Source organism: Bufo bufo, chromosome 2 (genome assembly GCF_905171765.1).
Source record: "Bufo bufo chromosome 2, aBufBuf1.1, whole genome shotgun sequence".
NCBI lineage: Eukaryota > Metazoa > Chordata > Amphibia > Anura > Bufonidae > Bufo > Bufo bufo.
Window position 1 is genome coordinate 525273676 of NC_053390.1, and position 26269 is coordinate 525299944.

The window sequence follows — 26269 nt, forward strand, 5'->3', positions numbered from 1 at the left end:
ATCGAATTTGCGAATGGCTCTCAGAATATTGAGACACTAAAACACAATTTTTTTTTTGTCACCTTACAACACAAAAAGTGTAATAGCAAGCGATCAAAAAGTCATACTCACCCCAAAATAGTGCCAATCAAACCGTAATCTCATCCCGCAAAAATTGAGACCCTACCTAAGATAATCGCCCAAAAACTGAAAAAACTATGGCTCTCAGAATATTGAGACACTAAAACATGATTTTTTTTTCGTTTCAAAAATGATATTATTGTGTAAAACTTACATAAATAAAGAAAAAGTATATATATTAGGTATCGCCGCGTCCGTATTAACCTGCTCTATAAAAATATCACATGACCTAAACCCTCAGGTAAATACCGTAAAAAAAAAAAATTGTAAAAAAGGCAATTTTTTGTCACCTTATGATCACAAAAAGTGTAATAGCAAGCGATCAAAAAGTCATACACACCCCAAAATAGTGCCAATCAAACCGTCATCTCATCCTGCAAAAAATGAGACCCTACCTAAGATAATCGCCCAAAAACTGAAAAAACTATAGCTCTCAGACTATGGAGACACTAAAACATGATTTTTTTTTGTTTCAAAAATGAAATCATTGTGTAAAACTTACATAAATAAAAAAAAAAGTATACATATTAGGTATCTCAGCGTCCGTAATAACATGCTATATAAAAATATCACATGACCTAACCCCTCAGGTGAATACAGTAAAAAAAAAAAAAATGGTGTAAAAAAAGCCTTTTTTTGTCACCTTACATCACAAAAAGTGTAATAGCAAGCGATCAAAAAGTCATACGCACCCCAAAATAGTGGCAATCAAACCGACATCTCATCCCGAAAAAAATGAGCCCCTATACAAGACAGTTGCCCAAAAAATAAATAAAACTATGGCTTTCAGAATGTGAAGACACTAAAGAATCTTTTTTTTTTTTAAATGCTTTGTTATGTAAAACTGAAACAAACAACCCAAAAAAGTAGTCATATTTGGTATTGTCGCGTCTGTGACAACCTGCTCTATAAAAATACCACATGATCTAACCTGTCAGATGAATGTTGTAAATAACAAAAAATAAAAACGGTGCCAAAACAGCTATTTCTTGTTACCTTGCCTCAAAAAAAGTGTAATATAGAGCAACAAAAAATCATATGTACCCTAAAATTATACCAACAAAACTGCCACCCTATACCTTAGTTTCTAAAATGGGGTCACTTTTTTGGAGTTTCTACTCTAGGGGTGCATCAGGGGGGCTTCAAATGGGACATGGTGTCAAAAAAACAGTCCAGCAAAATCTGCCTTCCAAAAACCGTATGGCATTCCTTTCCTTCTGCACCCTGCCGTGTGCCCGTACAGTAGTTTACGACCACATATGGGGTGTTTCTGTAAACTACAGAATCAAAGACATTAATTTGGAGTTTTGTTTGGCTGTTAACCCTTGCTTTGTAACTGGAAAAAAATTATTAAAATGGAAAATCTGCCCAAAAAGTGAAATTTTGAAATTTTATCTCTATTTTCCATTAATTCTTGTGGAACACCTAAAGGGTTAACAAAGTTCGTAAAACCAGTTTTGAATACCTTGAGGGGTGTAGTTTCTTAGATAGGGTCACTTTTATGGATTTTCTACTCTAGGGGTGCATCAGGGGGGCTTCAAATGGGACATGGTGTAAATAAACCAGTCCAGCAAAATCTGCCTTCCAAAAACCACACAGCGCACCTTTCCCTCTATGCCCTACCATGTGACCGTACAATATTTTATGGCCATATGTGGTGTTTCTGCAAACTACAGAATCAGGGCAATAAATATTGAGTTTTGTTTGGCTGTTAACCCTTGCTTTGTTACTGGAAAAAATGGATTAAATGGAAAATTTGCCAAAAAATTTAAATACTCAAATTCCATCTCCATTTGCCAATAACTCTTGTGGAACACCTAAAGGGTTAACAAAGTTTGTAAAACCAGTTTTGAATACCTTGAGGGGTGTAGTTTCTAGAATGGGGTCATTTTTGGGTGGTTTCTATTATGTAAGCCTCACAAAGTGACTTCAGACCTGAACTGGTCCTTAAAAAGTGGGTTTTTGAAAATTTCAGAAAAATTTCAAGATTTGCTTCTAAACTTCTAAGCCTTGTAAGTCCCGAAAAAATAAAATGTCATTCCCAAAATGATCCAAACATAAAGTAGACATATGGGGAATGTGAAATAATAAAAAAAATTGGCGGTATTAATATGTATTATAGAAGTAGAGAAATTGAAACTTGGAAATTAGCAAATTTTTCCAAATTTTTGGTCAATTTGGTATTTTTTTTTTAAATAAAAAAGATTTTTTTTACTCCATTTGACCAGTGTCATTAAGTACAATATGCGACAAAAAAACTATCTCAGAATGGTCTGGATAAGTAAAAGCGTTTTAAAGTTATTCACACATAAAGTGACACTGGACAGATTTGCAAAAAATGGCCTGGTTCTTAAGGAGAAAATGAGCCCGGTCCTTAAGGGGTTAATAATGTTACTATGAGGGTCCATTCACAAGTCCGTAAGTGTTTTGCGGATCCACAAAACACGGACACCGGCAATTTGCGGACCGCACATCGCTGGCACTATAATAGAAAATGCCTAATCTTGTCTGCAATTGCGGACAAGAATAGGACATGTTCTATATTTTTTGCGGAAACAGAAGCACGGATGCGCAAATGCGGATCCACAAATGTGGTTGCGGACCGCACATTCCGGATCCACTGAAAATAAATGGGGCTGCACCCGTTCCGCAAAATTGCGGAACGGATGCGGACCAATTTTGCGGATGTGTGAATGGAAAAGATATCCCTCAAAATGAAAATAAATTTAATTATTAAAGTTAAGCAAAAAGCATAGATGTGGTAGGCAATAACAAGTGCTCGGCGGCAATAAATCAGAAACCATATGTCCTACCACAATCCGGGGGGTTCCAGTGCACATCGATTAATCCCGGAGGGAAAGCAAAAAACATCTATCCCTGGGCTAGATGATGATGTGGTATTGAAGGACAGGGTGGGCAAAGAACTGTCCCTGATATTGCCCTACAGGGGGTGCTATTCTGGCCCTGATAGCCTAACCACAGACCAGTCGCCCTGATAAGAGCGACCCCGTCCGGAACCTTACCCTATATAAAAATGGCCCTAGTAAGCCCCTAGCCCCTAGGCCGCTGACTTCCAGGTGATCACTATATAGATCTACAGTCAGGTCCATAAATATTGGGACATCAACACAATTCTATCATTTTTGGCTCTATACACCACCTCAATTGATTCGAAATGAAACAAACAAAATGTGCTTTAACTGCAGACTGTCAGCTTTAATTTGAGGTTATTTACATCCAAATCAGGTGAACGGTGTAGGAATTACAACAGTTTGCATATGTGCCTCCCACTTGTTAAGGAACCAAAAGTAATGGAACAGAATAATAATCATAAATCAAACTTTCACTTTTTAATACTTGGTTGCATATTCTTTGCAGTCAATTACAGCCTGAAGTCTGGAATGCATAGACATCACAAGACACTGGGTTTCATCCCTGGTGATGCTCTGCCGGGCCTCTACTGCAACTGTCTTCAGTTCCTGCTTGTTCCTGGGGCATTTTCCCTTCAGTTTTGTCTTCAGCAAGTGAAATGCATGCTCAATCGGATTCAGGTCAGGTGATTGACTTGGCCATTGCATAACATTCCACTTCTTTCCCTTAAAAAACTCTTTGGTTGCTTTTGCAGTATGCATTGGATCATTGTCCATCTGCACTGTGAAGCGCCGTCCAATGAGTTCTGAAGCATTTGGCTGAATATGAACAGATAATGTTGCCCGAAACACTTCAGAATTCATCCTGCTGCTTTTTTCAGCAGTCACATCATCAATAAATACAAGAGAACCAGTTCCATTGGCAGCCATACATGCCCACGCCATGACACTACCACCACCATGCTTCACTGATGAGGTGGTATGCTTAGGATCATGAGCAGTTCCTTTCCTTCTACATTCTCTTCTCTTCCCATCACTCTGGTACAAGTTGATCTTGGTCTCATCTGTCCATAGGATGTTGTTCCAGAACTGTGAAGGCTTTTTTAGATGTCGTTTGGCAAACTCTAATCTGGCCTTCCTGTTTTTGAGGCTCACCAATGGTTTACATCTTGTGGTGAACCCTCTGTATTCACTCTGATGAAGTATTCTTTTGATTGTTGACATGGAACAGCTGAGAAGCCAATTGTCCCATTACTTTTGGTTCCTTAACAAGTGGGAGGCACATATGCAAACTGTTGTAATTCCTACACCGTTCACCTGATTTGCATGTAAATACCCCTGCTCCACATAGAAGGCTCTCCCTACACTGACAAAACACTGAATGTAAAATGGTGGCCAGATCAGGTTTATTTATAAGGTAGGGGGTATGTCCATGTGCTGAAACGTCTCATTTGGCTGTCCTGTACCACCTGATGGATGTGTCATGGGTCAAAGTTCTTCACAATGTAAAAGAATATGGCAGGTGCGAATATCTCCATATGTTCGCATGTTCGGCGAAACGACCGCCGGGCGAACCGCAAGGCCATCTCTACTCTCCAGCTGCTAGACATAGAGAACCTGATCCAGCAGGTGGTGGCATACTTGGAGTGCACCCTGCCATCCAAAATATGGAGAGATTGACCTTTGTCAAGATGAATCAGGTGTGGATCAGCCAGGATTTCCATCCACCAATGCCTGATGCATCAGATTAGATCATACATGCTGCCTCACCCAAACCTTGACAAAAGAAACCGGTTTCTTCTGGCTACCTACCTCAGCTACTATTCTGATGCTGCCACCTGCTTGATGCCACACATCTGATGCCAAGTGCTCCTTCTTACAACCACCATCGTCAGCAGGTACTGTTATTGCCACCAACCTCCCCACTCTGTCACCAGGTCACTCTGTGGTCTCCTGATGCTGCTGTCACCTCCACACTATCTCACCTTGCTACTCTGTAGTCTCCTGATGCTGCTGCCACCTCCACACTATGACACCTTGCCACTGTGTGGTCTCCTCATGCTGCTGCCACCACCACACTATGTCACATTGCCACTCTGTGGTCTCCTGATGCTGGTGCTACCTCAACACTATGTCACCTTGCCACTCTGTGGCCTTCTCTTGCTGCTCCTGCCATCTCCACACTATGTCTCCTTGCCACTCTGTGGTCTCCTGTTGCTGCTGCCACCTCCACACTATGTCACCTTGTCACTTTGTGGTCTCCTCATGCTGCTGCCACCTCCACACTATGTCACCTTGCCACTCTGTGGTCTCCTGATACTGCTGCTACCTCAACACTATGTTATCTTGCCACTCTGTGGCCTCCTCATGCTGCTGATGCCACCTCCACACTCTGTCATTGTGACACTCTGTGGTCTCCTAATACTGCTGCCACCTACACACTATGTCACCTTGCCACTCTGCGGCCTCCTCATGCTGCTGCTGCTACTTCCACACTCTGTCATTGTGCCACTTTATTTTTTATTTTTTTTTAATATGTGTATTTCCAAAAAACAACAGTACCAGTGCATCTTTTTTCAGAATTCCATGTTATGCTGTCCCTGTTATTTTTCCTACACATTTATGAATAAATACCGTACACCCAACTGGAAATGTATAATTTTTCTAGAAAGCTGAGCAGAGAAAGTATGAATATCCATATTTATATACATTTGGCATTGCAAACCTACCAGTTTGACATAGCCTTCATTGTCTAGCAGTAAATTCTCTGGCTTTAAATCACGATACATCACACCGATCTGATGCAGATACTCAAAAGCTTCAACCACACATCCAATGCAGAACTTAGCAGTACTCTCATCAAAACTGCCTCTGCGGAAAAAAAGTTGACATTTTTAGTTTAAATGTTTTGAATTGTCAGCATCATTTTGACGTTACACGTGCTAGAAAACTGTTTGGTTTGGAATGCCCACACAGTGGTTATTCCAAATGTAATTTTTGGGCAGATCCTAAAAACTATTTGTTCACTCTCCCAATTAAATAAAAAAATAAAAATAAGTAAACGACCCAATTGATCAAGTGTCTGGGTTAGTTTCATCCCAGGCATCTTGCCGAGATAGATATAAATTGTAGTAGACTGTTATATATGCATCCTCCTACTTTGCCATGTTGAGCTATTAAAATATAATTTTAAAATTTAAATGTACTCATCATAATATACTTTTAGTATTGACACAGTAACTAAGATTAATTAAAGTGTAATTATGAGAAAGATTTACCTGTCTCTTAAGATGCTCCATAGTTCTCCACCCAGACATACTTCAAGCAACATATACACATATTTTGTGTCTTTGAAAGTGCGGTATAACCTAAAGAAAATTGCATTAATCAACAGTAAGGAAAAAGGATACATAGGATGCACATTGTCCAATCATTGCACAAGATAAAATATGCATTCGGAAAATCTTCAGACTACAGTACTTTTTGTTCTTTTGCGGCCGTGTGCTAAAATTAAAAAAATCACGTTTTCCCCATCAGTTTGCACTCAATATCCCATAATGAGAAAGTGAAAACAGAGTTTTTGAAATATTTGCAAATTTTAAAAAAATGGAACAAATAACATTTTGTATGGACACACGTATTCAGACCCTTTGATATGACACTTGAAGTTTAGCTATGGGGGCCTCCTATTTCTCTCGATTGTCTTTAAGATGCTTCTACACCTTGATCTTTGCACAAGGTTGCAACATAAAATGTGAAAACAGTGAAAGGGTTGGAAGATTTTCCACATGCATTGTACATTAGTTCTGTCTGCAATTCTGCATAGTGGACACTGGACAGGTAAAAACCAGCACAAGTAATGGCCTCTGGTAGTATAGAAAAGTAAACCAGCTCAGCTGTTAGTTTATTCTGACTTAGTATCACAGTAGCTAGTGGCTTTTAGAGATTTCAGGATTATTACCACCAGGGGCAGACACCAACAACAGAGGGGTCATGTACAAGAACAGTATATGGATGCCTTCGAGAGGTTGTCCAAGGTAATTAAAGATCTTGGACAAGCCTTAAAATAGAAAAAAAAAACATGTTATACTCATCCCTTTCTCCGGGTCCATTCTCAGCAGCACTGGTCTGGTGCTGAGATACAGAATGTGATTGCTGCAGCCAATGACAGTCCTCAGCTGTCTTTTTTTTTTTAAAGCCATTTAAGGGCTTGTCTGAGATTAATGATGAGCAAACTGGTTCTACCGGTTCAGGATTTGCTCTGAATGTCACAAAAAATTCAGATTCAGATGAACCAGAATTTTTGGGGAGAGAGAGATACCCTTTCTCATTAAGGAGAGCCCATGGTATACAGGCACAGTATTGCAAGCCAAGCGATGCCCCCCTGTGTTTCTGTGAAAGATATTCAAATTAGCTTTCTTAAACCTATCTGACGCTGGCAGATGTTAGACATGATAATTTGCATATATTTTACCCAGAAATACGGAGGATAGTTGTCTAGCCTACAATATTCGTCACGTATATAAATTTTCAAAAATTCTGTGACTTTCCCAAAAATTTTGTGAACTTCAAATGAAACGAGTCTTGACTGGTTCACTCATCTCTATATGAGATTACCAATCCACCAGTAACTATGAGCTATAAAAAGAATCTGTATAGCCCATTACTAACTGTGGTATCAAACCATCTCTTCTGACAGAAATACTTGTGATGACGCAGTAGCTTGTCATTCCCAACTTTTCATTTAATAACACTGGATATTTGCTATAAAACATCTAATTTACTGCTCTTCAGAAAATATCTTACTGGTGTACAACTCAAGAGTGAGTAATGGATGGGAATGTGCATAGGCATAGAAGTGTGCCCCAATCTACAGGGCTGTACAAATGGTATGTCTGCCCCTGATTACCATTGTCTCTCCTACACAAAAGTTTATCAAACATCTCTTTTATTGTGGACTGTAGCACTGACCCAAAAGTCCAGCAGAATGGTGTCAATAGCCAATTCCTTATGTACTGGTGCTCCACTGGTCACTTGAAAAAAAAAAATCTTAAATCATGTTATACATACAGTTGCTGCAAAAACTTTTGAGACTGACACAAATTTTGGTTTTCACAAAGTTTGCTGCTTCAGTGTTTTTACATCTTTTTGTCAGATGTTTCTATAGTATACTGGTGGTGACCCAATCTTGTAGCTGAATAGGAGACAGTCCTGATGCTTGTTGGACTGTCTTGGGTCCCCTGAATCCTTCTTCATAGCTATTGAACCTATCTCCTTGAAGTTCTTGATGATCTGATAAATGGTTGATTCAGGTGCATTCTTATAGGCAGCAATGTCCTTGCCTGTGAAGCCCTTTTGCTGCAAATCAATGATGAATGCACATGTTTCCTTAGAGGTAACCATGGTTAACAGAAGAAGACAATGATTTCAAGCACCCCCTCCCCTTTAAAGCAACCAGTTGTCTCTTCTAATTCAATCAGTATGACAGTGATATCAGTTGCCTTGTCCTTGTTAACACTTTCTCATGAGATAATGAGAAGATCACTGAAATGATGTTAGCAGGTTGTTTTGCAGCAGGGCTGAAATGCAGTAGGAATGGGTGTTTTGTGATTAAGCTAATTTTCCTGGCAAGGAATGACTGCAATTAATTTCAATTTATCTGATCACTCTCCATAACAATCTGCAGTTAATGTAAACTGCCTCCATAAAAAAACTGAAGCAGCAAACTTTGTGAAAAACAAAATTTGTGTCACTCTCAAAACTTTTGGCCATGACTATACATCATCCAATCTGTTCTTACACTGATTGCTATATCATACTTACTTGACTATGAAAGGGGAATGAGCTTCCTGTAAAATATTCTTTTCTGAGTGTATATGTTCTTGTTGTCTATTATCCACAATGTGCCTCTTCTTTATACATTTCATAGCAAATACTAAGTTTTCATTTTTCACTCTTACCTACAAAAATACTGATTATTTGTATCACCATATACATTTTATAATAATCTCATTACACATGCAATAATATAAATTATATGTGCATACATATATATATATATATATATATATATATAGATAGATAGATAGATAAATAGGGGGATAGATTGATAGCATTGTAAAAAATACATTATTTTAGAACTTGGCAAAAATGGAGTAAAGTGATCAAATTTATACATGTAGAAGTATAAATAAAATACACAGTTGCTTATTTCATACACCACTCTATGCTGCACACACATTTTCGACTCCTTTTAGCCATGTATCTTTTTCTAAACACTTTTTGAAATTGCAAAAAGTGTATAAACCACATAATGAATTTGGTACACTCTGTGTATTCTACTTTGTTGAGCAATTCCAGACAGAATTCTAGGAATTGAAATAGAAAGTATATCTAATGGTTCTGTAACTTTACATAATACATAGCTTTATATAAAACCATTTAAACCTATAAAGCTGCCTTAAATATTCCTGTGCCTGTCTGTGACAAGCTGTTAGCATCCTTATTGCATTTCTTCTGCAGATCTACTGAATTGTATAGTCTACAATAGTGTTAAGCGAATCAAAGCATCCAAAGTGGAATTCGATCCAAAGTTTAGGAAAAAATTGATTCGCAACTAATCCAAATCTCCTGGCGCTTTATGGTAATCGATATTTTTCTAAAATGGCGGCTACACGTGTTACAAAATTAAAGTAAGAAGCCTGGGAACAAGAGATCACCCATAATGCAGGGCAACCAGCCAATCAGCAGATATCCAGCCCCTGTGATGTCACTGCCCTATAAAATCCTAATCCCGCCCAGTCTCCTCCATTTTACAGTGAACTGAGCATCGGGACAGATGTGCCAAGTGCTAGGGACAGTGTTTAACACAGCTTAAATTGTAGAATCTTGGATAGGGAGAAGTTGCAGCAGAAGAAGGGGCGGTGGGGGTGGTATCAGTAGCCACAGCAACAGGCCACAGCTGCCAGTGTCATCCACATGTAGTGTTTTGACCAGCAATCCAGCTGTCCTTGAATGGTTGACTTGGTCTTTAACATCATCCAAACTGACATCAGACACCTACAGGAAGGAGTTGGTGGGTTCCTCTGACACCACGCTTAGTTGGCATAGCCCAGGAACAAGCTCTGTGCCCCCACATGTCCTGAACCTGCCTATTCTGTAACTTCTGCTCGTGAAGCATTGTATGCTGCCGGCTTTGCTTTTCAGTGAGAACGAGCTTATTGAGGACAGTCAGCAGCTACTGCCCAGGCCAGATTTTGAGGAGAGGTCCGCTGCTTCCTTCTGTAGGCGCGCAAGTAGCGACAATGAGAGTCCAGTGGGAGCAAGTGTTGTGAGCGCTCAGGGACGTGGCCTGAGACTGGTGAGGGTGACGTAAGTGAGGAGCAGACAGTGGTGCATGATGATGATGTAACGATTGCACATGGGAGCCGGGTGAAGAGGGGTCTTGAGGGGGCATGAGAGTGGCAGGGTGGCAGTGTCCTGCTGAGCCAGGAGGGTGGAAGCATGGCCGTGAGCCAGCAGGGTTGCAGTAGTGTGAGATCTGGAGCCAAAGGTGCCCGGGGTAGACCGTCTGCTGCTCAAGAGCCTACCTGTCCTCAAACAACTAGCGATGCATGGTTTCATACAGGCAGCAGCAGGCAGTCAGCATGCAGTGGTGGGGGTAAACTGTCATACTAGCCGTAATTTTTCATCAAGTCGCCAAAGGACGTCAGTGTGGTCATATGTAAGATCTGTGGGCAGAAGGTGAGGCGAGGCCAGGGTGCCAATGTTGGCACCATGGCCCTGCGTCAACACAGTGGCCTGGTAAAACTGTTTTGTTAATGTAGTGGTACAGACTGATGCAGCAACCACTGCATCTCCCAGTGGCCTGCACCCCTTCTCCAGCAGTCTCCAGGTGGCTCCACCACCTCAGCAGAAGGAAGCTGTGTTTCCTTCCCATCATCTACTGGTCCTGATGTTCCTCCTCCTCCTCGTTACTAATTTAGCCAGCAATTGATCACAGACATGCACTCATCCAACGGCACAGAAGCTGAACGTGCTCCTAGCCAAGTTGCTGGTACTACAGTTCCCCCCTTTCCATGTGGTTGACTCTGCCCATTTGAGAGAACTGATGACTTGTGCCGAGCCAAGGTTGAAAGTCCCAAGCCATCATTACTTCTTTAAAAAAGCTATTCCAGCCCTGCACACGTATGTTGAGCAGAAGATGGGCCAGTGCTTCAACCTGTCAGTGTCTGGTACAGTTCACGGCAGCACCAACTTGTGGAGCTGTAACTATGGTCAAGGACAATATATGTCCTTTACGGCTCACTGAGTAAATGTGGTTCCTTCCCAGGCACCCCAGGACTTTGGCCAGGTGATGGCAATTCCACCCCTGCATTCTCATGCTGTGATTCTGGTGCCAATGCAGTGATGAGCGGCAGGGGCAATATTCGAATTCGCAATATTTCGCGAATATTTGGGTGAATATTCGCAAATTCGTGATCTCCAGTAATAATTTTCTTGATTGCGAAAATCATCAATCTGAAAATTTGCGATAACAAGATTTTACGACAAAAATTTGCGATACAAAAATTTGCAATCAACACTACTCCTAAAGTCAAAAATATTGCAGCCTTCTAATTGGCCCATGAGCAAGAAGCAGTGAGGGATTATGGGTACTGATGAAAAAAAAATCTAGAATATTCGTGATTACGAAGATTTAGCACTATATTCTAGATATTCGCGAATTCTCGAAGTACCAATATTCGTGATAAAAATTCACGATCAACACTACGACAATGTCCCCTTCTGTCTCCTCATCCTCCACCTTGTCCTAAGCCTCCACTGTAGGCATAGTTCGGAGTGGTCCTCCAGCTTACCACTTATGCAGAGCACGGTGGTGTCACAGTGTTCTGCACCTGGCCAGCCTGGGTGAACGGAGTCACACCAGGGAGGAACTGCTCGGCGTCATCAACCTAGAAATCGAATCCTGACTGTTTCCTCACCAACTGAAGATCAGAACCATGGTTACTGATAACGGGAATAACATTTTATTGGCTCGACGTCAAGGAGGGCTGACCCATGCACCCTGCATGGCGCACAACTTTAATCTGGTTGTAACCCGGTTCCTGAAGTCTTCCACCTAAATGCAAGACGTCTTGAAAATGACCAAAAAACTATGTATGCACTTCAGCCATTCTTACCCTGCTAATCACGCCCTCCTTGAACTGCAAAGGCAGAATAGTGTTCACTAATATCACCTCATATGCAACATTTCCACACATTGGAACTCTACCCCCCACATGTTGGACCGGTTGCATGAGCCGAGGAAGGTCGTGAACGATTTCTTGATGATGCAGGTGGACAGGGGTACTCCCCTGTGTAACTTCGACATTAGCTAGTGCCAGCTCATGCATGACACCTGCCGTTTGCTCAGGCCTTTTGAGGAGGCCGCTTTTATGTCAGTCGCCAGGACTACGGGACGTATGATTTCATTCCACTCCTTCACATCCTGGAGCAGATGCTAACAAATCTGGCTGGTCAGGGGACAGGAGATGTGGTGCCTACATCTCACGGCCACCTGAGTCCTGTGGGGGTTGAACTGGCGGAGGAGGAGGACAAGGAGGAGGAGGACATTAACGCCCAGGAAATACAGTATATACAGAAATAGGTGGTTTATCTGCACAAGCAACAGCAGCAGGAGGAGCTGGAGGGCAATGAGGAAGACCTGGCAGATGACCCCAACACACCATGCCAGTATGAAGTGGAGATGGAGGCAGGGAGTCCCTTTGAGTCCCTTGTGCAAATGGCCAGATGCATGCTGAGATGCTTGCTTAGTGAGAGCCGCATTATCACAATTTGGCCCGAGGGATGCCTACTGGATCCCCACGATCTTAGACCCTCCCTACCATGACAAAATAGGGGCCTTTTTTACACCTGCTGAGAGGGATGATAAACTGAACTACTATAGAGACATCCTATGTATATGTGTGCCATCGCCCATCTTCACGAAGGTTTGACCGGGGGGGCCCTCTGCACTCACGCTCCACTGCCATGACTGCTGGAGGGAGAGGAGGGGCAGGATCAGCACCAGCTCTGTCAGCTTTAGTCTTCAGTCTCTTATGAGCATGTTTCTTCTCCAGCCTATTGGAGAAACCAGCAGCAGGACATGGAGAAGAACCTGAACCAGCAGGTGGTGGCATACTTGGAGTGAAAATTAAGAAAGTTTGTAGCAGCACTTATGTAGAAAATTATATGACTGACATGGTGGTGGTGCCAGTGGTGATGGGTACCAGTCTGAAGCTCCGCCATTGTTTAGAAATATTGAAAGAGACTGCAGCACTCCCAAGTCTTCAAAACTTCTGGATTTTTTTCACCAAAACGTGCAACGTTTTGACCCTACATGGTTTGAAGAAGACCATGTAGGGTCGAAACGTTGCACGTTTTGGTGAATAAAATCCAGAAATTTTGAAGACTTGGGAGTGCTGCAGTCTCTTTCAATATACTTGCAGTGAACCCTCCCATCCCAGATCCAAGATCCCCTGGACTACTGGGCAGCCAAACTTAAATGTTGGTTGCAACTGGCCCAGTTTGCCCTGGACAAGCTTTCCTGCCCAGCCAGTAGTGTGGCATCAGAGCGGGTGTTTAGTGTGGCGGGGGGCATAGTTACCCCAAAGAGAACTCACTTTTCAACACAAAATGTTAAGAGACTAACTTTTGTAAGGATGAATCAGGCGTGGATCAGCCAGGATGTCCACACACCGATGCCTGATGCATCAGACTAGATCATTCTGGCAGTAATGTTCTGACTGCAGTGTGCAGTCAAGCACATTGTGAAAAATGGCTTCCACCAGCCTGATGCCACATACCTGTACCTGCTGTCTCTGCTGCCATCTTCTCCTACTGCCAACATCTTGTGCTGTTACTGCCACTGCTGTTCCCCCACCTCCCCACTCTGTGACTGGGCCACTATGTTGACTCCTCATGCTGTTGCCACCCTCACCACTCTAAGACTGGGCCACTGTGTTGACTCCTCATGTTATTGCTACCCTCCCCACTATGTGACTGGGCCACTATGTTGACTCCTGTGACTGGACCACTGTGTTGACTCCTCATGCTGTCGCCACTCTTGCCTGTTTGTTCTTGGGACACTAGTGTCCCTGTTCGGCCTTTTTGACATCACAGTTTATTTTACCATTCTCCTGATCTGTCAGAAGAACCGAAAAAATGAAAAACACAACAGATCCTGTATCTGGAGCATCTATAAGGCCTCTATCACACGGTCAGTATTTTGCATCAGGATTTGATCATGATTTGGAAGCCAAAAGCAAGAGTGGGTCCAAAACACAGAAGAAATGCAAATATTTCCTTCACGTGTCATTACTGACCAAACACTGACCATGTGAAGGCAGATATTCAAAAGACAGGATCCATTAATTTTTTTTGGGTTATTCTGATGGATCAGAAGAACGGGAAAAATAAACAATGACATCAGCACAAACTTACTGCTGACACACTCCCCACTCTGTCATGGCACCACTACTTGTATCAGTAGGTAACAGAACAGGTTCTCTTGCAATTTATGTGGAAACAGCAGACAGTGTACAATGAGACCGCTCTTTCATGCTATAGTAGAATGAGTGGATAACACAATACATTGTCTATTAATCAATGTGCACACCCCACACACAGTGAAATGAGACAGCTCTATCATAATTTTGTAGAATAAGTGGCCAACAGGTTAACTAACAATCTACAGTTGTGGCCAAGAGTTTTGACAATGACAAAAATATTAGTTTTCACAAAGTTTGCTGCTCAACTGCTTTTAGATCTTTGTTTCAGTTGTTTCTGTGATGTAGTGAAATATAATTACACGCACTTCATACGTTTCAAAGGCTTTTATCGACAATTACATGACATTTATGCAAAGAGTCAGTATTTGCAGTGTTGGCCCTTCTTTTTCAGGACCTCTGCAATTCGACTGGGCATGCTCTGAATCAACTTCTGGGCCAATTCCTGACTGATAGCAACCCATTCTTTCATAATCACTTCTTGGAGTTTGTCAGAATTAGTGGGTTTTTGTTTGTCCACCCGCCTCTTGAGGATTGACCACAAGTTCTCAATGGGATTAAGATCTGGGGAGTTTCCAGGCCATGGACCCAAAATGTCAACGTTTTGGTCCCCGAGCCACTTAGTTATCACTTTTGCCTTATGGCACGGTGCTCCATCGTGCTGGAAAATGCATTGTTCTTCACCAAACTGTTGTTGGAATGTTGGAAAAAGTTGCTGTTGGAGGGTGTTTTGGTACCATTCTTTATTCATGGCTGTGTTTTTGGGCGAAATTGTGAGTGAGCCCACTCCCTTGGATGAGAAGCAACCCCACACATGAATGGTCTCAGGATGCTTTACTGTTGGCATGACACAGGACTGATGGTAGTGCTCACCTTTTCTTCTCTGGACAAGCCTTTTTCCAGATGCCCCAAACAACCGGAAAGAGGCTTCATCGGGGAATATGACTTTGCCCCAGTCCTCAGCTGTCCATTCACCATACTTTCTGCAGAAGATCAATCTGTCCCTGATGTTTTTTTTGGAGAGAAGTGGCTTCTTTGTTGCCCTTCTTGACACCAGGCCATCTTCCAAAAGTCTTTGCCTCACTGTGCGTGCAGATGCGCTCACACCTGCCTGCTGCCATTCCTGAGCAAGCTCTGCACTGGTGGCACTCAGATCCTGCAGCTGAATCCTCTTTAGGAGACGATCCTGGCGCTTGCTGGACTTTCTTGGACGCCCTGAAGCCTTCTTAACAAGAATTGAACCTCTTTCCTTGAAGTTCTTGATGATCCTATAAATTGTTGATTGAGGTGCAATCTCAGTAGCCACAATATCCTTGCCTGTGAAGCCATTTTTATGCAACGCAATGATGGCTGCACGCGTTTCTTTGCAGGTCACCATGGTTAACAATGGAAGAACAATGATTTCAAGCATCACTCTCCTTTTAACATGTCAATACTGCCATTTTAACCCAATCAGCCTGACATAATGATCTCCAGCCTTGTGCTCGTCAACATTCTCACCTGAGTTAACAAGACGATTACTGAAATGATCTCAGCAGGTCCTTTAATGACAGCAATGAAATGCAGTGGAAATTTTTTTTGGGATTAAGTTAATTTTCATGGCAAAGAAGGACTATGCAATTCATCTGATCACTCTTCATAACATTCTGGAGTATATGCAAATTTCTATTATAAAAACTTAAGCAGCAACTTTTCCAATTTCCAATATTTATGTATTTCTTAAAACTTTTGGCCACGACTGTATGTGGAAACAGCAGGTGCTGTAAAATAAGACTGCTCTTTCACTCTGTAGTAGAATCTTGGGCCACTGCACGGTTAAGTACATTATACCTGATGGAAACATTGACCTGTAAGGTTGAATTCACACTTCATTTATTTGGTAACTTTTTCAGCAGTTACCTATTCTGTGTTTTGGACCCGTAACTGACCAAATAAGTGAAGTGTGAACTGAGCCAAATAGTGATGCACGCCGATGCGCACATTCATATACTGTATGTGACATGCCTGTCATACTGACGCATAGTAACTGTTTCACTAGCAGAAAGGACTAGCTACACATGTTGCTGCAATGTACAGTGATGTACACTGAGATACACTCTCTCTGCAGGCCAGGATATAGCTGATCTAATGCGGTTTGTGACTGACTGATTAATTCAGAACTAAGCAAATTTTGGGGGAAAATGCGGTAAAGCATCCGAATAAAATTTTTGAAAAATTTGCTCATCTCTCTAGTCTACAATACTATTTGGCAGTTAAAAAAAAACATACATATGGTGTTAAAAGAGCCTTCCACATAGAATATTTTCATCGTTCAATATAGAATCCTAACAAAAATGACACTGTAGTACCAGGATGCCTAGCAGTCAGAGGAAGATAACCATCACTGGCCACCTTGCTTCTTCCATTTAGGAGGCTGGTACAGTGACAGCTAAAACAGTGAGTACAGTAAAATGGGTTATAGCATACAGAACAGGCATATCTGACATATTGGGTTCTGAATAAAGTAGACCTTCATACACTTAGACAAAACAGTGTAGTTAAGTTGACTCCTCATGCTGTTGCCACGCTCACCACTCTGTACAGTACATTATAAAACAGTGGTCCCTCAAGATACAATGGGCTCAAGATGCAATATTATTAACTTAGGCTACTTTCACACTAGCGTTTTCAATTCCGCTGTTGAGATCCGTCATAGGATTTCAATAGCGGAAGAAAACGCTTCAGTTTTGCACCCATTCATTGTCAATGGGGACAAAACTGAACTGAACGAAACAGAATTCACCAAAATGCATTCCGTTCCTCTTGGGTGCGCCCCTATCGCGGACAGAAAAACTCTGCAAGCAGCGTTTTTTTTTGTCCGCGATGTGGTGCGGAGCAAGACAGATCCGTCCTGACACACTATGTAAGTCGATGGGGATGGATCAGTTTTCTCTGACACAATAGAAAACGGATCTGTCCCCCATTGACTTTCAATGGTGTTCATGACTGATCCGTCTTGGCTATATAAGACATAATACAACCGGATCCATTCATGACGGATTCATGCGATTGTATTATTGTAACGGAAGCGTTTTTGCAGATCCATGACAGATCCGCAAAAAACGCTAGGGTGAAAGTAGTCTTAAAATGGTCTTTCTTGTAACTGTAAGTTTAAATTGGACTCATGCAATGCCTCAGTCTCAGATCTAACCAATCAATATGGCCATTTCTCTGATAAAACACTTGTATTGGTTCTTAAGTTGCTCCTCCTTACAGTATAGTGCAGGCCCTGTACTGCCCCCTGTCTGTGCCAGGATGAGCTACTCCTTTGGATGTCAGTTGAGGGTGGATCCATTTTATTTTTTGGTATACTGTGTGTATTGTACAGGACCCTGAAGAAGCTCCTGCCCTCATCATAGAAAGTGATTTACAGCTTTCAGCATCCATTTCTGGCTGTTGTATGTAAGGACTTGATTTATCTGTCTTAGTTATCTGCTTATTTTTAATTAATCTTCATTTTCTATTATCTTGGAAATGGGATGTCATCTTGGGGCTTTGGGAACAATTACTAGAGCTATGGACTCAAGTTACAATGGTGTCAACAGACAACAGTCGTCCAGGAACCAATTAATATTGTAACTTGAGGGGCCACTGTTTATATTACTTTGCCACAATCACTGAAAATTTTAGGCAATTAATCAATAGGCAGTAAAATTCCTTACCAGCTCCACTCTTCCGAACCCACCGACACCCAATGTGGTGATAATCTCTAGGTCATGGAAAGGTGAGGTTGAGGAAAATTTGGAAACAGTTTCCATCATCTGAATCATTTCCAGTGACACCATCTTGTCAAGCTGCCTTTCTTTGGATTTCCTAAAGAAAGGTCAAATCACATATTTGAAGATGTTTTTCAATTTCCAATTATTAGACAGAACATTATACTATGTGGTGGAGGATTTTTTCTATGGTAAGAGTGGAGAAGGAATTCAATATACATTTATATCTAATATATAAAGCTGAGTGTATGTATGTATGTCCGCTAAAGGAATCCACACCGTCGCATTTACAATCATAAAATTTTGCACAGCCACCTCCTGTGACTCGGGGAATGTCATAGACTATGTTTTGAGTGGAAATTTTCACCCTGCGCTTTCCAATTATTTGCCAAAAAATAAGCTTCGTAACCTAACCGCCAAACTAAAGGAGCCATTGTCTGTTGGCTGTTGTAGCAGTTAGCCGGATATTCATCAGGTTGCATGGGCAACGAAGGACATTCTTAGTATAAGACAGCTTATGTGTGAGTTAATATGATTTTGATTGCGACGCTTAGCCAACATTGTTGTAGAGGCTGATGTAACTCACATGACCTTAAGTGTATACTAATTCTGTGGGGTTTTATATCCTGTCAATTAAAGACAATAATGCCCTGCTGTGGAGGTCTTTGTTAGGGGGAAGGGGGGTTTGGTGTTGTGGAGGTCACTATTAAAGGAGTGGGCTGCTGTGAAGATCGAAGTTAAGGGAGTGGGCTGCTGTGTAGTTCACATTTTATGGAGGTGGGGCACTTTAGGGGGGTCAGTGTAAATGGGTGGGGGGCTGTGGAGGTCACTGTTAAGGGGGCGGGGTGCTGTAGAGGTCACTATTATCGTGGATACGGTCAATATCTTTTAACAACACAAACAACCATTAAATGAAATAGACGAAATATACCCGTATGCAGCTGGTTCCTTCTGCTAATGTATATATAATTGTCTGGATATCCCCTTTGATTGCACAATTAAAGACAAATACAATCTAGTTGAATTTATAAAACACAAATAGTTGTACCATCTAGTGTTTTATTCAGCACATTGGAGGAGATTTTTAAAAACTGGTGTAAAGGAAAACTAGCTTAGTTGTCCATTGCAACCAATCAGATTCCACCTTTCATTTTTCAGAGCTCCTTTGGAATCTGATTGGTTGCTTTTGGCAACTAAGCCAGTTTTACGTTACACCAGTTTTGATAAATCTCCCCCATTGAGTAAATAACCACAGCTGCAGGAGAAAATGAATTCAACAATCACCTCCTCAAAATGTTTCCTGTAGACGCAAGTAATATTTGCACAAAGTTGAAGAGGAATTTTGGACTATTCCCCCTGCAAATTCATCAATACTTCTAGAATGCCTTGCAAGCATGTTTTTGGTTTATCTGAACTGAAAATTACTGAATATTTAAAAATTCTACAGAAAACTTGATATAGTACTATAAGAATTTAAAACAGTTAGCAGTATTAACCGTTTGATAATATATTTCCTTGGATATATGATGGCTTTCTTAAAATGCAAACCAGACTAGACCACGTATAAAGAACTGTTCACCTATTAAGCATTTGTCCCAAAAAGCTGCATTTTTACATTTCATTTAATAAAATAAAAAATATTATGTTACGTAAACAGACAAAACCCACCATAACATGAAAAAAGGAGCTTACTTGGCATGTCGTTTTTTATCATCTAGTGTCAGGTTGGCAACATAGCCCTCAAGATACTTTTGAAGTTCTTCAAAAGTTCCAACAGTCTGATTAAAAGTCCTTAAGCAGAAAAAAAAATGAAAATGTTAATGTCAAGAAAATCTAACATGTCTTGAATCTATGAAATGCAGTTTGAGTTCTTTTTTTCGTGAGAACCCTGTGGCTAATTGTGCAGTAGTTTGTATATCAGATTCATATGAAGATTGTGTGTGTGTTTTTATAAACTACATTAAATAGGTTATCCGGTGAAAAGGATTACTATGCAATAAATAGGGCATTTCACATGCAGTATTATTGCATTGTACAGTACATACAATAAAACATTGTTATATTATATCTACATTACACTCTCTTCTCTGGTTGGGCCCCTGATGCCCCTCTTACATTCAGTGGCTTCCCTGCTCCTGCCCTTCTCTCAGTGCTAAAGTATTTATCTCATAATGAAGTGGGTGAAACATCCCAGATACCTGTCATTCATTCATCCCAACTTTTAAATTCATAGTAGTATATAGCTATATAAAGTGGAGAAGGAAAATGGGTGGGCATCACATACAATAGTGCTACTTATTAGTGGATGTGTGTGAGGGACTATTCCTCCTATGCAGGGGAAAAACACAGGAGAGTGGAGTTTTGACAACTGGGTGTTAGGTACACTTGACTGCATATGCATCCTTGGGTCATGAATGGGGCAAGCTGATGACCATCTACAGAAGCTGAAGAGACTGGAGCTGCAGAGGGGGTGGCAAAGAAGCTAAAAATTGAGAACATTACACTGGAGAACAGGATTGTTTGTATTTATCTAGTTAAAATGATGGTATGTGCTACACCAGGTACTTTAATTTAATACATTTGTGGGTTACCCCTTTATGTATATACAGTGGATATAAAAAATCTACACACCCCTGTTAAAATGTCAGGATCTGTGCTGTAAAAAAAATGAGACAAAGATAAATCATTTCAGAACTTTTTCCAGCTTTAATGTGACCTATAAATTGTACCACTTAATTGAAAAACAAACTGAAATCTTTTAGGTGGAGGGAAGAAAACAAAAAAATAACCCTCTTATAACTGGGGATGTAGCTGTGTTCAGAATTAAGCAATCGCATTCAAAATCATGTTAAATAGGAGTCAGCATACACCTGCGAATTTAAAGTGCCTCTGATTAACCCCAAGTAAAGTTCAGCGGCTCTAGTTGGTCTTTCCTGAAATTTTCTTAGTCACATCCCACAGCAAAAGCCATGGTCCACAGAGAGCTTCCAAAACATCAGAGTGATCTCATTGTTAAAAGGTATCAGTCAGGAGAAGGGTACAAAAGAATTTCCAAGGCATTAGATATACCATGGAACACAGTGAAGACAGTCATCAAGTGGAGAAAATATGGCACAACAGTGACATTACCAAGAACTGGACGTCCCTCCAAAATTGATAAAAAGATGAGAAGAAAACTGGTCTGAGAGGCTACAAAGAGGCCTATAGCAACATTAAAGGAGCTGCAGGAATATCTGGCAAGTACTCGCTGTGTGGTACATGTGACAACAATCTCCCGTATTCCTCAAATGTCTGGGCTATGGGGTAGAGGGGCAAGACAAAAGCCTTTTCTTACGAAGAAAAACATCCAAGCCAGGATACATTTTGCAAAAACACACCTGAAGTCTCCCAAAAGCATGTGGGAAAAGGTGTTATGGTCTAATGAACCAAGGTTGAACTTTTTGGTCATAAATCCAAAAGATATGTTTGGTGCAAAAACAACACTGCACATCACCAAAAGAACACCAGCATCATGCTTTGGGGCTGTTTTTCTTCAGCTGGAACTAGGGCCTTAGTTAAGCTAGAGGGAATTATGAACAGTTCCAAATACCAGTCAATATTGGCACAAAACCTTCAGGCTTCTGCTAGAAAGCTGAACATGAAGAGGAACTTCATCTTTCAGCATGACACAACCCAAAGCATACATCCAAATCATCAAAGGAATGGCTTCACCAGAACAAGATTAAAGTTTTGGAATGGCCCAGCCAGAGCCCAGAACTGAATCCGATTGAAAATCTGTGGGGTGATCTGAAGAGGGCTCGCAATCTGACAGATTTGGAGTGTTTTTGCAAAGAAGAGTAGGCAAATCTTGTCAAGTCAAAATGTGCCATGCTGATAGACTCATACCCCAAAAGACTGAGTGCTGTAATAAAATCAAAAGGTGCTTCCACAAAGTATTAGTTTAAAGATGTGCACACTTATGCAACCATATTATTTTATTTTTATATTTTTTCTTCCCTCTACCTAAAAGATTTCAATTTGTTTTTCAATTGAGTGGTACAGTTAATAGGTCACATTAAAGGTGGAAAAAGTTCTGAAATGATTTATCTTTGTCTCATTTTTTTACATCACAGAAACCTGACATTTTAACAGGGTTGTGTAGAATTTTAATATCCACTGTACTTCAACCTTAGGCAGTAAGAGTAATGTCTATACTTAAAGGCTTAAGTCTCTTTCACACGGGTGTCATGGATTTGGGCCGGATAAGATGCCGAAGCATCGCGGGAAAATGTGCGATTTTTCCGCGTGAGTGCAAAACATTTTAATGCGTTTTGCACGTGCGTGAGAAAAATCGGCATGTTTGGTACCCAAACCCGAACTTCTTCACAGAAGTTCCGGTTTGGGTTAGGTGTTGTGAAGATTTTATTATTCATGTTATAAGGGAAAATAATAGCATTCTTAATACAGAATGCTTAGTAAAATAGGGCTGAAGGGGTTAAAAAAAATAAATGTAACTCACCTTAATCCACTTGTTCGCGCAGCCCAGCTTCTCTTCTTTCTTCTTCTTTGCTGTCAGGAGGAAAAGGACCCGTGGTGACGTCACTGCGCTCATCACATGGTCCGTCACATGATCCATCACCATAGTGATGGATCATGTGATGAGACAACCAATGAATATTATTCCCATCCCATGTACACTGCTCAAAAAAATAAAGGGAACACAAAAATAACACATCCTAGATCTGAGTTAATTAAATATTTTTCTGAAATACTTTGTTCTTTACATAGTTGAATGTGCTGACAACAAAATCACACACAAAAAAAAAAAAATGGAAATCAAATTTTTCAACCCATGGAGGTCTGGATTTGGAGTCACACTCAAAATTAAAGTGGAAAAACAGACTACAGGCTGATCCAACTTTGATGTAATGTCCTTAAAACAAGTTAAAATGAGGCTCAGTAGTGTGTGTGGCCTCCACGTGCCTGTATGACCTCCCTACAACGCCTGTGCATGCTCCTGATGAGGTGGCGGACGTTCTCCTGAGGGATCTCCTCCCAGACCTGGACTAAAGCATCTGCCAACTCCTGGACAGTCTGTGGTGCATTGTGACGTTGGTGGATAGAGCGAGACATGATGTCCCAGATGTGCTCAATTGGATTCAGGTCTGGGGAACGGGCGGGCCAGTCTATAGCATCAATGCCTTTGTCTTGCAGGAACTGCTGACATACTCCAGCCACATGAGGTCTAGCATTGTCTTGCATTAGGAGGAACCCAGGGCCAACCGCACCCGCATATGGTCTCACAAGGGGTCTGAGGATCTCATCTCGGTACCTAATGGCAATCAGGCTACCTCTGGCGAGCACATAGAGGGCTGTGCGGCCCTCCAAAGAAATGCCATCCCACACCATTACTGACCCAATGCCAAACTGGTCATGCTGGAGGATGTTGCAGGCAGCAGAACGTTCTCCACGGCGTCTCAAGACTCTGTCACGTCTGTCACATGTGCTCAGTGTGAACATGCTTTCATCTGTGAAGAGCACAGGGCGCCAGTGGCGAATTTGCCAATCTTGGTGTTCTCTGGCAAATGCCAAACGTCCTGCACGGTGTTGGGCTGTAAGCACAACCCCCACCTGTGGACGTCGGGCCCTCATATCACCCTCATGGAGTCTGTTTCTGACCGTTTGAGCAGACACATGCACATTTGTGGCCTGCTGGAGGTCATTTTGCAGGGCTCTGGCAGTGCTCCTCCTGTTCCTCCTTGCACAAAGGCGGAGGTAGCGGTCCTGCTGCTGGGTTGTTGCCCTCCTACGGCCTCCTCCACGTCTCCTGATGTACTGCCCTGTCTCCTGGTAGCGCCTCCATGCTCTGGACACTACGCTGACAGACACAGCAAACCTTCTTGCCACAGCTTGCATTGATGTGCCATCCTGGATAAGCTGCACTACCTGAGCCACTTGTGTGGGTTGTAGACTCCGTCTCATGCTACCACTAGAGTGAAAGCACTGCCAGCATTCAAAAGTGACCAAAACATCAGCCAGGAAGCATAGGAACTGAGAAGTGGTCTGTGGTCACCACCTGCAGAACCACTCCTTTATTGGGGGTGTCTTGCTAATTGCCTATAATTTCCCCCTGTTGTCTATCCCATTTGCACAACAGCATGTGAAATTGATTGTCACTCAGTGTTGCTTCCTAAGTGGACAGTTTGATTTCACAGAAGTGTGATTGACTTGGAGTTACATTGTGTTGTTTAAGTGTTCCCTTTATTTTTTTGAGCAGTGTATATACGACCCAATATCAAAATCATTGGAACCAATAATAGAAAATATATGGATCAAAATTTAAACAAACAGTAATTCCACTACTCAGTATATATTCAAATAATCACAATTTTTATTAAGCATTACATAATTTAAAAAAAATGGCTTCACATGATTAAGAACATTTAAAATCTCATAGGTTGGGGGTATATGGTGATATTAATTCATTAATATAAAAGTGCAAGTGCATCACGGTCGTATGAATATTGTATACATATAGTATCCTTACTGACCATAGTATATAGATATAACAGCAGATATCAATTGTTGCTTCTACTCAGCTTACAAATAATCTATAAGATGCTTCAATGGAGTATTAGGGCATCACACAATAGTAATTATATTGATGCCCAATTGGTATCATGCAACATTTGATACTGCAGGATCAGAGTTTTATATTAAATTATACCACAATATAATATATGGTTAACAAAATGCAATCCATACTGACCCAAATTATGTGATGTGACGGACCATGTGATGAGCACAGTGATGTCACCACAGGTCCTTTTCCTCCTGCACAGCAAAGAAGAAGAAAGAAGAGAAGCCGGGCTGCGCGAACAAGTAGATTAAGGTGAGTTAATTTTTATTTATTTTTTTAACCCCTTCAGCCCTATTTTACTAAGCATTCTGTATTAAGAATGCTATTATTTTCCCTTATAACCATGTTATAAGGGAAAATAATAATGATCGGGTCCCCATCCCGATCATCTCCTACCAACCATGCGTTAAAATCACACCGCATCCGCACTTTCTTGCGGATGCTTGCGATTTTCACGCAGCTCCATTCACTTCTATGAGGCCTGCGTTGCGTGAAAAACGCACAAAATAGAGCATGCTGCGATTTTCACGCAACGCACAAGTGATGCATGAAAATCACTGCTCATGTGCACAGCCCCATAGAAATGAATAGGTCCGGATTCAGTGCGGGTGCAATGCGTTCACCTCACGCATTGCACCCGCAGGCCTTAGAGAAGCCACTTTAAATGCCCTATTCAGGAATTCTGAGTTGACAGAGCATTCCTCATTCAGGACCATATTCATTAGACAGAGTATCTGTAAGAGTCTATGCCCACTGGTGTCTCCCTACTCCTGGGCAAGTTCGCCATGATTTTTAATTGTTTGCTGAGTCTGCTTTGCCAGTTTGTGCCTGCTGGCATATTCCTGCTTCATTTTCCAGGCGCATGGCCACTGATGCTCCATCCCTCCACGTTAGGCCTCTGCAGCCCTCTAATTTAGGGCTTGTACACACGTACTCTTTGGCTCTTAAAGGGCCAGTGTGCATGCATCCTTATCTGTCACCAGACTATAGCTGACTTGGTATTTAATGAGAACCTTTCACCACAAAATGCAGTCTGCAGGCAGCATGTTATAGAGCAGGAGGAGCTGAGAAGAATGATACATAGTTTTGTGGGAAAAGATTCAGTAAAACTTGTCATTTCTACATTTAGGAGTCATTTATTAACCAGAAATGTGCCTATATTAGGCGTATTTCTGGCGCAGATTGCAACCCAAAGGTCCTTTGCACCACAATCTCTGACTTCTCTCCGCTCACACCAGGTCTAAAAAAGTAGGCATGGCGTCGGCAAGGAAGGCGTAGAAAATAGTGTAAATGTAAGGCTACTTTCACACTCGTGTTTGGTGCGGATCCGGCACCGATAATACAACCGCATGCATC

The 26269-nt window shown here is 41.5% G+C and overlaps 1 protein-coding gene across 1 annotated transcript in view; it reads right to left on the reverse strand.

Moving 5' to 3' along the window:
• The window catches only part of PRKG2 (protein kinase cGMP-dependent 2), a 174927-nt gene that overhangs the window by 89933 nt on the left and 58725 nt on the right, over positions 1-26269 (reverse strand). Inside the window, exons 9-13 of the mRNA XM_040420449.1 lie at positions 19987-20085; positions 18241-18391; positions 8814-8950; positions 6269-6358; positions 5720-5861 (exon numbers count right to left, since the gene is read on the reverse strand). Coding sequence (XP_040276383.1) covers positions 5720-5861; positions 6269-6358; positions 8814-8950; positions 18241-18391; positions 19987-20085 — 619 coding nt within the window. The remainder of the gene's footprint in view (positions 1-5719; positions 5862-6268; positions 6359-8813; positions 8951-18240; positions 18392-19986; positions 20086-26269) is intronic.